Source organism: Fusarium mangiferae, assembly GCF_900044065.1.
Source record: "Fusarium mangiferae strain MRC7560 genome assembly, contig: FMAN_scaffold003, whole genome shotgun sequence".
Taxonomy (NCBI): Eukaryota; Fungi; Ascomycota; class Sordariomycetes; order Hypocreales; family Nectriaceae; genus Fusarium; species Fusarium mangiferae.
In genome coordinates, this window is record NW_024573923.1 from 3,489,472 (window position 1) to 3,502,079 (window position 12,608).

Genomic DNA, 12,608 nt, shown 5'->3' on the forward strand with positions numbered 1-12,608 from the left:
AACCAAGATAGAGGCCTTCCGTAGTCCATTTACGTGTTTCTCGTCCGGCTGATATCTTGTTGTTTTATATGACTTGATACTGGCCTTAAGGTTGTCGGATGAAGTAGTTAATAGCGATTCGGTGACTTGGACTAGAAATCCTAAACTTAGGATATTTAAGCATAACTTAGGATCAATTCATCATAAGTTTAGGATGAGGTCATTACAACCTCTTCTAAGGATAGACTACATGATTACAAGAGTAAAAGAAAAATCATAGTTGCTGCAAACGGCAAAAACATACAACAGCGGGGATTCGCTGGTCGTCACCGACCCAACTACTAATCCGCCCCTTACCAGCTTGACTATGGGAGAGCGGACGGGATCCCGTATTTTCCGGTAGGTATGGTCGTATGTACGAGAAGTTGCTGCAGACTGGATCATACAATCTGTCTGAGGCTGAACTTCGACGGCCCCAAGGGACTCCTGTGTCAAACACAACTGCGCCATCGATCAGGTCAAATGCAACACTTATTCTCATACCTCAAGTAACGAACCTCGTCAACCAACCATTCCACTGCATTATCGCCTCAGACCTTCTTCTGTGCCATAGTGTTCGCAGTTCAGGGGCCCTTGTCGTGGCCACGCTTGGTGTAGTGGGCGACACATATTACAATCCAGACACCCACGATGAGTTCGCAGTTTATCGTCAAAAGGTCATATACCATAAACCACTCAAAGGAGCCATTCCGCCATAAATAAGCAAGGATCAATGCTTCCAAGGTGCCCAGGGTAGATAAATACGCCAATAGCCTGGTGAAACTCTCAGCATCCTTTACCTGGAGCGAAGGTCGACCAGCAGAGAAGAAACCGAATTGATCGGGGACATGTAAGATCTTGGACTGGATGTAATACCCGCGGTTGGCCATCTTCAGCTTCCAGGGATCGAGGGAGTCATGGGAGCGGGGGGCTTCAGGGTCAGTGTCGGTCATTCTGATTATGTGTACGATAGATGAATTATTCTATAGAAGTGGTTATGTTCAGGCCAAACATGATAGGGATGGATAGGAGGTTACCGTAGAAAATAGTGCGTCCGCAGGTATATTTGACTTTAACAGTAGGGGATCTGGTGTCTTTTATATTTTGGTTGAGACAAGGTTCAGCCTACGCACATAAGCATCCAATGCAAACGCCTTCGAGTCCTCGTTATTGGGGCGCCAGGAACATTAACTTTCAGGTGAGCCTGGCCTGTCGTGAATGCCGATACTTCTGAGCCCACGGCATAGCCCCTATCTGAGAGAAAAAATTCAAGTTTTTGACTTCCTCGCATCAAAAAGACTAGAATCCCCCATGCCTCTTTACCAATCGAGTAGACCAAAGTCGTTTGTTCACTGGGGCTAGATATTAGAGTACCATTAGTAGTGTACAAGACGTCTTATCTCACGTTCAAGACGGTAGTCACATCAGACTCAAATTGACCGGATATCTAATTCGCCCCCTAACTGACTGATCCATGTGAAAACACCATACGCCATGCCGACAATAACATATGAAAACCGATAATACGCAATCACACAGCAAAGATGATCTTGAGAACGAGAGCCACCAAAAGCACCACCAGAACAACAATGGTTCGATCAAGCCACAGAGGAACACCGTCATCCGTTGCTCTCCGAGCTTGCTGCGCTTGGGCATGTGCCGCTGCCTGTGGTACAAGTCCTTGAGCCGCCGGAACGGGGAGGGGTGTAGTTCGGGTCGGAGTGGGGTTTCGGTTCTCTGCTGGTGGTTGAGGGGCCGAAGAATCGTTGGCAGATGTGACAGCCTCTGGTGCGGTCTGAACAAATCCCTCTGCAAGCTGAGCGGTCTCGGCGTCGTCGTTTGTCTGTTCGGGTTTGCTCTCGCCCTCCTTCTTGGCTCCCATCTCATCTCGCCATCCCATGTTCAACTCTTTGGGGATCTCGACTTCCTGTGCGCTTGATGATGCTTCCTTTGCTCGCTCTTCGCATTCCTTGATGATCTCGCCGTTTGTCTTCCCGCATGTTGCGCATTTGAATGCCGGTGATTCGTTGGCAAGACGTTGGCGCACTGCGTCAGTGGTTTCAAGACCTCCAAGCTGGCCACGAGCATCCGTCTCCATAAAACTCCGGAGCCTATACAAGACGAAATGTCAGCTAATGTAGTCCCTTCAAAAATAGCAGGAGAACATACGCTACAAGAGCTGTCCGTACTCCCCATGCAGGTTGCCACGTTTCCTCATGATGGCCACTGATACTCAAGCAGATCTCACGATTGGCTTCGAATCTACCACTTGGTGTCATGAAGCGGAAAGAAGGCGGCCGAAGAGGGTATGTGGGTGGAAGAACTATGCGACCATGGTAGATGCCGTTACTGTAGACTGAGTTGGGTGGCCCCTTGAGTGTGAAGTGCCACTCGAACAGGTCGGATTCGAGGGGCTCGGCTGTGTAATCGGCAGAAGGTGAGTTGGAGATTTCGGCTGCTTCACGAACTATTGCCCAGGTTAGTAATGGGGTCGATAACTCGAGGTGATGATGCTCTAGTATATGGGTTGAATGTTTTGGAGCTGGCCACTTACGTATTCGTCTAATCGTAGGCGATTTCGAGCTGAACTTTGGAGTCGTCATGGCGAAGATGTTTGCAGCGTTCGCTTGCGAGTTTCGTGTCACGGAAATGGAACCTCCCTTGAAAGATAATATGTATATGTATATGTCGTTGGATGGTTGCTTTAGACGGTCATTGCTTGGCGAACATGGGGAGCCCGTTTAGAGAAGCCAGCTATCGAGCTTGCGAAGGACAACGTGGAAGTTCAAAATAATACGGGTTTCAGCTTGAAAGTAACGATAAAATTCGAGTATCAATAACGGCTCCAGTCAGAGAAAAAGGACGTAAGCTTAGTCTAGGTACGAAGTCAACGAAGCTCTTGTAAAACGCAAAACGCAAGGTGGTATCTTATGGGATGTGCTGCGCTGCTTGCCTCGTCTCGTCGCTATGATTGCCGGAACTAGAGTGGGCGGAACCCCACTCATGATGATGCACGCAAGACGGGCTCTTATACAGCGCTCCATCCACTATTAGCATGCGCATGCACTAAACCGTAAGACATTTCATAGCGGGCTCACCCAATCACAAGCTTCCCTTACCTAAGCAGAGCCATCGCCAAATTGGCCCGGTTCAACGACTCCATCACGACTGGCCATTGCCGTATCATCACTCTCCTCGTCGCCTTGTTCACGGCTCCCAATTCGGTCTCTACGTACGTCAATCGCGCTATATCACTCGTCTCAATATCTCGGTCAAGTTTAATTGCCGCTAACGCTTCCGATCTATGTAGTCCAGAACCCCGAAACGAGCGACTATCACATCCGATTTCATCATGGCTGGTCACGGTCACCACAGCTTCAACGGCCCTCCCAAGCCCCCCGTGGCTCATGTTCCCCGTATCTACCGATTCACCGCGACAGCTCTAGGCGCTGGCATGTGGTTCTTCGTGAGTCACCCTGGAACCTTGCGACTTTGAACCATGGATTGGAGCATCAAAGTGAAGGTCGCAACGATTAGACGAATGGATTGCTAATCAACCAAAACAGCTTATGTACCGGGCAAAGAAGGATGGTATGCATCAAACATTCACTTACTTGCGAGTTATTGGTTCAAGAATCATTGGTTAACATGCTTCAGGTGCTGTTCTCCTCGGCCTCAAGCACCCTTGGGACCACTAAACGACTACCATCTGTGATTACTTCTATTCCTGCGACAATTACAACAAAGAAGGTATTGGGCGTCGATATCAGAGGACAAGGCGATTCAATGCAGTGTATATAGGGCAGAAAAGGCTCTTGAATTGAAGAAAAAGATCAAATGATATTTCCGAAGTGATGCGCATGATATTCCGAGTGCCGATATATCATGGTCCCTATCATCAATTACATTCCCCATTGATGGAAATTCCGAAATCGAACTTATCAAGAACTCTTGTGTTTTCTGGGGAAATTGCCCCTAGTGGCACAATGCGCATTAATGAGACCTTCAGATCATTACTATTCACAGCGAAGAATTGGTTCGGCAAACATGTCCATAAAAGTTCAGGCATTGGTCTTTTATTCAACCAAGCCTCTTGTATTTTGAGCTCCCTAATGAGACTAGCAGTTTCACGCTTCCTTCGCTCTTAATACTCTATAACAGCTCCAATCAATACTCACAAACATAAGTCTGCTCTCATCCAATAGCTATGCAACTTGCTTGTTTTACTCCAGCTTAAATCCGAGATGCTTCCGCAATCACCTTATACTCTTTGCGCTTCTTGGCCTTTCCGGTCACTGACTGCTTGATTGAGCCTATCAATCGAGCCAGTCTCAGGGCAAGGAAGTGCTCAAAAGCCCAGGCCACGATAAAGTACGCAGCACCCAATCCAATCAGGAACAGTTCATAGTCCCAGCTCATGTCTGTCAACTGCATCAGGTCGATGACCCATTGAGCAGGAGTCAGGATCATGTAAACAGTTATCAAGAGGGCGATGGAGATGGTTATGGCAAATGGCCCTAAAACATGGTCAGCACTGACTATGAAAGTGGTGAATGAGAAGACTTACAGTTTTGTGTGGTTCGCTGTCGGAATGGGCGTCCAGCATTAAGAATGACTCCCGAAAGGATATACTCAAAGCAAGAGAACAGGAAGAGTGCCGTATTTTGCGAGTTCTCAATGCTAGGCTCATCCTTGTGCACCACGGGAGGAATATACCAGGGCTGCTCCTTGACAGTGACATACGTCACAGCTTGGAAGAAGATGCAAATAAGCATGAATCCCAACAAAGGCGTGAGAACCTTTCGTGAGACCAAGTCCGCAGTAGGTCGCTTGCGGCAAAGTCTTGGAGCAGGCCCCGCCCATCCCATGAAGATAGCGATCGGAAGAATAAGGGCGAGATCAATAAAGAGGAACTGGAAGTCTCCCAGATTGGAAGCCCTGGCATAAAGAAATGTGACTGATGTGAACTGAATTGCCGAGTACAAACTCATGTACTTGAAGCAACTGAAGCTTGTGACCAGAGCGGCTCGACCCTCCCTAAAGGATTGTTAGACTACTTCAACCAATTTGCTTCTCTCGACTTACTTGATAACTTCCAATACACAGCGAATGTCAAACACACGAGAAGTAAAGGGAGCTGCCACAGAAGCTTCTGCCTCAGATAAAGAGATACCAACATCTGCGGCCTTCAAAGCACCACAGTCGTTTGCTCCGTCACCACAGAAGCCACATGTGTAATCAATGCTCTGCAGCTTCTCGACCAACTCATGCTTCTCATCAGGTGACATTCTGGCAAACACTTTACCATTGATAAGCATCTAGAGGCTTGTTAGCATGTACAACAGGGGATGTAAAATGATTTACTAACCCGTTGAAGTGCTTGTGGCGACGCAAAGTCAACCATCCATCGGAACACATCACCACTGACAGCCAAAGTATAGTTACGAAGGCTGGTGATCTCAAAGGGCAGTGAAGCATCCGCCTCTGGGGGAGGGGGTAAGGGCTGCAGGTGTTAGTCGTGATTCCTTATGGTCATAGGTGCAACAAGAACTTACAAGTAAAGTCTTTTCATTCAAGTGATAGAGGTTGTTGTCGATACTTTCCCATTGAATCTTGGCCTCCGCATCACGGAAATCACCTGGTCGGGTTAGAATACTTTCACAAGCTGATAAATCCGAAACATACCCTCAATGAAGCGTGGCACGAAGCAATGAGCCTTTCGGTCCATAAGACCACACTCTCGGGCCACGCTAATGGCCGTCAAGATGTTGTCACCAGTTACCATGACTGCGCCAATATTGGACGCCAGAAGCTCCTCCAGAACTGCGGCTGTTGTGGGCTTAAGCTTGTTCTCGAACACAATGAAACCAACAAAGTCGAGATCACTCTCAACTTCAGTTCGACTCATCTTCTGAGCCTTAACCCAGCTGAGCTTCTTGAGATGCCGGCTGGCGACACCGATGACACGGTAACCTTTGTGGGTATACCAAGACAGAAGCTCGTCGTAATCATCGGGAACTGTGGGAAGTTAGCCAGTTCGAACCTCTCAATGCTGTTAGGAAACATACAGCTTTCAGGGCGACAGATCTCCTTCATTGCTTCGGGGGCTCCCTTGACAAAGATGTCACCACTCTTCTGACCGAATGGTCGAACAATGACACTGGCACGTCGCAGATTTGAAACGAATTCAAAAGACTTCTGTACTCCGAGCTCGATGTTGCCCTATGAGAATGTCAGTGATCAGTTTCCCACGGTCAGCTCAGGAGCCATACGTTAGGAGGTCGTGCAATAGAGGGCGCCAGTCCACCTTGCTCCTCATCTTCCTCGGAAGCATTCTGCTTTCCTTCTTCGTATGTCCAGCGTGTGAACTCAAACATCTTGAGATCCAGTGGATCTCCGACTAGTTCATCATCAACGGACCGCAGAGAGTGACAGGTGGCCATTGTGTGCAATGCGGCGCGATAGGTATCCTGGGCGTTCTGTCGTGTTGCCTCAGCCAAAAGCATCTGAGGCTCGGTTACAATCTCGCTGAATTTCTTTGAGTTACGATCAACGACCCGAACACCCAAAACATCAAGTCCTTCTTCCGTTAACGTTCCCGTCTTGTCGAAGCACATGATGTCGATCTTTCCACCAACATTCACTCGCTGAGGACTGATACAGAAGATCTGCTTCTTCTTCAGTCGACTAAGAGCAAAGTTGGTACCGATCGTCAGAGTGGCAGGCAGGGCAGGAGGCACGACAATTGTGATGAGATCGAGCGCTCGCACAATAATGAGATGCCATGCAAGACCAAGTCTGATAAAGTTGACCAAGGAAGCCAAGAATCCGATAGCAGCAACAATAGCCATGACACTGATGTACCGGAATGAATCGCGGTAGAACTTGAAACCTGAGGGTTTAGGGAACAGCATCGATCGTACCAGGGCACCTTTTGTAGTGTTGAAACCAGTCCGGACAACGAGGGCGAGCGCAACGGCGTCGTCCCCTTGGTCTTCCTGAGGCCTTCTGGCGCGGATGATTTTGGTACCACAAAACAGGAAGTGTCTGGCTGTTTCAGGGGTAACTGAGGACGCTCCCAGATCCATCGTGCGCAAAGTCTCGTCGGTGGCTGGCAACTTCGAAACGGGAACAGACTCGCCAGTCAACATGCTTTCATTGACGATACAGTCACCGGTGAGCAAGAGACTGTCACTGGGAAACTGTGTCAAACTGGGATCGCTCAATTCGTAGACATCTCCAGGGACCAGTTCACTTGAACTGATAAATCGCCAGAAACCGTTTCGCAGAACTCGCACATCACATTCGAATCGCGAGATCTCGCGGAGACGCTTCATGGTAGCTCGAGTCTCAATGAGGGTGGCAGCAATACTACCAACCGACATGAGGAAGATAGCAATTGCATAATAGTAGTAGCTGTCCATGGACCATAGGATAAGACTGGCGATCTGAAATACGTAAAAAGGGTGCAAAACTTCGTCCACCAGAAGCTGTCCAGTCGTCTTCTGCTCGATATCGATGAGGTTGCTGCCAAAGACAACTTCACGGACTCCCCTTTCATCAGTGTCCAGACCAGCACGGGTCAGTCGCACATCGGTCCAGTTGGGGTCTTTCCAACCATTGAAGAGCATAAACTTGTCTTTAAGAGGGTGGAAGCACAGTCGAATGTAGCGGTAATCCAGTGTTCGGAGGTCGTCAATGATAGGGTCAACATCCTCGTCCAATGCATCGGAGTAGAATTTCTCTGGCAGGCCAAAGACTGTTGACAAAGGTCGGCCGTAGATCTGAGATCGAACATCCATAGTGACAAGTTCACCCCATTGGTTCTCTATCACGACCCATTCGCACTCGCCAAGCGAAGTTGCTTGTCCAAGCAGACCAACGTACCACCGGGGCAACCATCGGAAGAGGAGATAAGCGAGACCGCAGGTAAGGATGCACAAAGAGATATAGATCGCAGAGCCGGTCTTGCTTGTCTTGAAACCGGCGATGACGATTGTGAGATCCTCGTTTTCTAGATAAACTTTTTGACTGACACGCCCATGGCGTCGAAAGCTTCCGGCAGTGGCTGTACTATCTCGTCGCAAGAGATGGGCGTTGACCGAATGGCGAGAGTATGCAGATGAGTGTCTGCGCAGAGCATAATTGTCTTCTGAAATGCGATAGTCTCGCTCTGGGGATTCATCATATTCCTCGTTACCATCAACACCGAATTCCAAGTCTGCGATATCTGAAACGCTGCGCCGAATGTAATCGCCAGCAATACTCTGCACAGCTACACTCTCGGCGTCATCATCATCGGGAAATCCTTCGTTGTCGTCATCGTAATAGGCGAAGCTGGCAGTCGAATCGGCACGAGGTCGTCGATGGGAAAATGCTGATACACTGGTGGGAAGACTTTCGGCAACAGGACCAGAGAAAAGCTGATAAGGATAGGTCGTTAGTATTTACGATCATACAATGGCAATGGCTCAAGTATTTTCTGTTTACCTCCTCATGCGCCATCTCAACATCTTCAAAGATGCTCGACCTGCTCTGGTTAGAGCTCATTCGATAGAGTCCAGTGCGACCGTTGCCATTGGCATTGGCATTGGATGCGCGATGGCGGCGATGGCCATGATCTTGGCCCGGCTCAGGGCTAAGAGGAGCGTCTTCATCCATCAATTCGTTCAAGGTAAATTGGTTCGCATGATACACAAACAAACCCTCAAAGTTGAGATAAGAATTTTGCGTGTAAGTTGCAGGTCGCGCGCCCGATTACGTCGTTGGCTCAGCGCTCGTGCCCTGACCCCAAGGCTGACCCGGAGAGTCATACCGATATGCCGAACTGGCCCCGCCATGCATCATTGGTCTGTTTCTAGTACAAAAGGCAAGGCTGAAAACAGAGACGGTTCAGGCCACAATGTCAATAACTCTGAGAGTTTAGTGATGACATCCAGTTATCTAGTTATCTACTGGCCTAGAGTGTTCGTAGGATAGCTACAGGATTGGCCAACATGCTGACTCGAGGGCCACGTCAAATTGTTTCCTGATTGTGGTGCTTTATGAGCAAGGTTCCTCGGCAAAGAATTTGGCTGGGTCTGGGGTTGCTGTCCACCTATAGCATCTAGCTGTGAATACCATCCGCTTCTTTGTTTGACCACTTTGACGACCGCTTTTTTTATTTATCTTTTGTCAACAGACAAAGAAGTGGTGGGCGAATAGGATGCTGCATGGACAGCCCGCTCCTCCTTCACGATACAAGGGCGCGCGCGATTCGTGACGCATCCCTCGACTTGTTGGTATCGGAGATTCACCAAAGCTGCAGCCAATCGTGCAGGGCCCACCACAGTGCGTGCGAGCCACGTTCTATCACGCGTATGTAGGCAGAGAGATACGATCAGTTGAGTTGTTGGATATGCTTGTGCTTCAACCCTTCTACCCGAACCAAAGGGGTATGTATGTTCTTGGTCAGGACTCTTTCGGATCCATCCGTGGCCCTTTGCTTTTTGATGGTTGGGTACCTACGTGTCCAACAAGCGAACTATTATCAGTAGATGTTGTAGGGTTGGCCTCGCTTGATTCATGCTCTTCGATGTAACATGTAACTTTGAAGCGGTTCCCCGAGATTATGTACCTTGCTATAAATGTTCGAGCCATGCCATGCCACGAACTATCAAACCCGAGTGTTCCCCTTCGGGCGAGGCCGGGTGTATCTAGTCAACAAAAGAAGCCAAAGGCACAACAGTCATTCAGCCTCTTCTTTCTCTCTCAGGGGCAGCATGTCGCCGATATGTCGTCGTTGTTCCTGGTTTGAGCATTTGGGGGCGCCACCATTCCAGAACCTATGTGACTGAAAGAAGAAGGGCCGGTGACTGAAGGGGAAGGGTTACTTTGACGGACATGGGATCAGAGAGTGTTGTGTTCTGGAATCCGTCTAGATTGTGGCGAGTGCTTCCCTTGTACTGCGAATGGATGAGTCGGAGAGAATCACGCATCCAATCCCTGTGCGACGCCACAGAATGGAAACAAAGTCAAAGTCTAGAGGTACATGCAGATTGTATTTGTGTGGCCTCGCGGGTGTGAACACGTTCAGACATGCACTGTGTTACTGTGGCTGTATGTAGGTCTCCTCCACTCCCCGGCTCCCTTGGGTTTCTGTTGTCTCACTTCTCCGCTCTCTCACAGCGCCTCCACACTCAAAGCTGTTAGGTACCTAGAGCCTGCCCAGAGGAGAGAGGGGGGCCCATTGCAGTTTGGCTGGGCTGGGCAGGTAATTTTTTTTTTAGTTAGGCGATCGACCAGTTGAGCTTGGTGCTTGGTGGGCGGCCCAACAAGTTCGAAAAGTGAGAGAGGAGACTGGACCGACAGAGGGGAACCTCCATAGTACTACTAGTCTACCTTTACCTACCGCCCTCTCTTCTTCCGTCTCTCTGACTCCCGTCTCGCTCGCTCGTTCTGTTTTGTAGGTACAAGCCCAGTGCCCAAATTTTTTTCAACTTATCGCCCCCCACCAGAATTTAGCAAACGTCAACGGCCGCTGCTTTCTCAACTTCCTTTCATCCCTCTCCTCTCAACCTCACCTCGTCCCCAAAAGACGTTTATCACAAGCGCCTATTCGGATCTTTCATTATCAGACAAAATGGCCGAGCCCATTCGTGGAAAGCGTGCTCAGGACGCCGTGGCTCCGTAAGTTATTTCCTTCTTTCCCTTGCAATATCAATCTTCTGCCTCGGATTGTTTGTTTCTTTGCTTGCCCGCCGCTTCACGATCCACGATGCTAACTACCCCACCTTCGACCAGTACGCCTCAAAACACACCCGCAACTGCTGCTCCCATCTCTTCCCACGCTCAACAGCCGGGTGTTGCTAGTATCAAGGAGGGTGAGTATCTCTTTTTGGTTTTTCATGACTTGTCGTGAACCAATCCCTTCAACTTCGAGATGACGGTCTAACCCCGCTGTAGAGGATCTGGACCGTGCCGCCGCGGCTTCAGTTTTCGCCCAAAACCCCAAGCTTATCCAGATGATTCAGGGTCGCCTCGGCTCCCTCGTGGGCCAATCTTCGGGCTACATCGAGTCCCTGCCCGCTCCCGTCCGCCGACGTGTCGCTGGTCTTAAGGGCATCCAGAAGGATCACTCCAAGCTCGAGGCTGAGTTCCAAGAAGAGGTTCTCCAGCTGGAGAAGAAGTACTTCGCCAAGTTCTCTCCTCTCTACGAGAAGCGTTCCGCCATTATCAACGGAAAGACTGAGCCTACTGAGGAGGAGATCAAGGCCGGTGAGGAGGACGATGAGCCCGAGACTGAGGATGCTGCCAAGTCTGAGCAGAAGTCCGATGTCCCCGACAACGTTTCCGGTATCCCCGAGTTCTGGCTCTCCGCCATGAAGAACCAGATCTCTCTCGCTGAGATGATCACTGACCGCGATGAGGCTGCCCTCAAGCACCTCACCGACATCCGCATGGAGTACCTTGACAAGCCTGGTTTCCGTCTCATCTTCGAGTTTGCCCCCAACGAGTTCTTCAAGAACACCACCATTACCAAGACATACTATTACCAGAACGAGAGTGGCTACGGCGGTGACTTCATCTACGACCACGCTGAGGGTGACAAGATTGAGTGGTTGCCTGGCAAGGACTTGACTGTCCGAGTCGAGAGCAAGAAGCAGCGAAACAAGAGTAAGCGACAATTTCGGGGGGTGGCCCCCTTTGTTCTTTGAACCTGGCGACTAACCCAACTCCAGACACAAAGCAGACCCGAATTGTCAAGAAGACCGTTCCTACCGAGTCATTCTTCAACTTCTTCTCGCCACCCAAGGCTCCCACCGATGACGATGACGAGGATGCCGAGTCCGACATCGAGGAGCGCCTCGAGCTCGACTACCAGCTCGGTGAGGACATCAAGGAGAAGCTCATTCCCCGCGCCATCGACTGGTTCACCGGTGAGGCTCTGGCTTTCGAGGAGATCTCGGACGATGAGCTTGATGGTGCCGATTTCGACGACGATGATGATGAGGACGAGGATGACCTGAGCGAAGAGAACGATGACGAGGAGGAGTCTGACGACGACGTATGTTAACTCACAGCAAACCCTGTTGATTCTTTGGACTAAACTAACTTTTATGTGCAGGATGAGTCTGGCAAGCCTAAGCAGGAGGCTGCTGAGTGCAAACAGAGCTGAGCGGCGCGATAGAGCGCGACGTAACGCATATTCTCACTCATGACATGATTGGCTTTTATCGGGTTTAAGGATTTCATCTAAGTCACCGACCTACTCGGAAGAAAAAGGGTGGGCGGTGAACGACGGGAAGAAAAAGGCTACAGAAATGGGAAGCGGTTGAAACAGGTCGGCGATCCAGCCGGTGCCGTTTTTCAGAACAAAAAAGGTAGCATCGTCATTTGATAGGCATCGTTTGCAAGAAAAAAAACCTACGGTTTTTGCGAGCAAACTCTGGGACTGGAAACCACGTTGATAGACAGACACACAGCCAGAGGGCACAAGTCGGCCCCGCGCGATTATTATGTTGCCCTCCTCTTTTTTGCAGCCTTTTTCTCTTACTTCGTTATCAGGGGTTTTCTGTCTTGTGTTTTACTTGCCTTTTGCAAATAACGCT

The 12,608-nt window shown here is 49.6% G+C and overlaps 5 protein-coding genes and 1 non-coding gene across 6 annotated transcripts; 2 read left to right on the top strand and 4 right to left on the bottom strand.

The window, feature by feature from the left end:
• Nucleotides 1-276: 276 nt before the first annotated feature.
• Nucleotides 277-392, bottom strand: rrna3. The gene has a single exon (XR_005994020.1). It is a non-coding gene; the product is annotated as a ribosomal RNA (ribosomal RNA).
• Nucleotides 393-602: 210 nt separating this feature from the next.
• Nucleotides 603-971, bottom strand: FMAN_04029 (uncharacterized protein; the record flags this gene model as incomplete). The annotated part of the gene is made up of 1 exon (XM_041829312.1): nucleotides 603-971. The coding sequence occupies one exon, from the start codon at nucleotides 969-971 to the stop codon at nucleotides 603-605; it is 369 nt and encodes a 122-aa protein (XP_041680087.1).
• Nucleotides 972-1,549: 578 nt separating this feature from the next.
• Nucleotides 1,550-2,621, bottom strand: FMAN_04028 (uncharacterized protein; the record flags this gene model as incomplete). Its single annotated transcript, XM_041829313.1, has 3 exons — nucleotides 1,550-2,129; nucleotides 2,188-2,485; nucleotides 2,573-2,621. The coding sequence occupies 3 exons, from the start codon at nucleotides 2,619-2,621 to the stop codon at nucleotides 1,550-1,552; spliced, it is 927 nt and encodes a 308-aa protein (XP_041680088.1).
• Nucleotides 2,622-3,370: 749 nt separating this feature from the next.
• FMAN_04027 (uncharacterized protein) lies at nucleotides 3,371-3,716 on the top strand (the record flags this gene model as incomplete). The annotated part of the gene is made up of 3 exons (XM_041829314.1): nucleotides 3,371-3,484; nucleotides 3,585-3,609; nucleotides 3,676-3,716. The coding sequence occupies 3 exons, from the start codon at nucleotides 3,371-3,373 to the stop codon at nucleotides 3,714-3,716; spliced, it is 180 nt and encodes a 59-aa protein (XP_041680089.1).
• A 535-nt stretch (nucleotides 3,717-4,251) lies between these two features.
• Nucleotides 4,252-8,679, bottom strand: FMAN_04026 (related to cation translocating ATPases; the record flags this gene model as incomplete). Its single annotated transcript, XM_041829315.1, has 9 exons — nucleotides 4,252-4,535; nucleotides 4,586-5,055; nucleotides 5,104-5,336; nucleotides 5,387-5,521; nucleotides 5,574-5,656; nucleotides 5,704-6,036; nucleotides 6,087-6,240; nucleotides 6,291-8,441; nucleotides 8,509-8,679. The coding sequence occupies 9 exons, from the start codon at nucleotides 8,677-8,679 to the stop codon at nucleotides 4,252-4,254; spliced, it is 4,014 nt and encodes a 1,337-aa protein (XP_041680090.1).
• A 1,960-nt stretch (nucleotides 8,680-10,639) lies between these two features.
• Nucleotides 10,640-12,175, top strand: FMAN_04025 (putative nucleosome assembly protein I; the record flags this gene model as incomplete). Its single annotated transcript, XM_041829316.1, has 5 exons — nucleotides 10,640-10,686; nucleotides 10,801-10,880; nucleotides 10,963-11,673; nucleotides 11,739-12,064; nucleotides 12,125-12,175. 5 exons carry the CDS (start codon nucleotides 10,640-10,642, stop codon nucleotides 12,173-12,175), a joined length of 1,215 nt encoding a protein of 404 aa, XP_041680091.1.
• Between the last annotated feature and the right edge of the window lie 433 nt (nucleotides 12,176-12,608).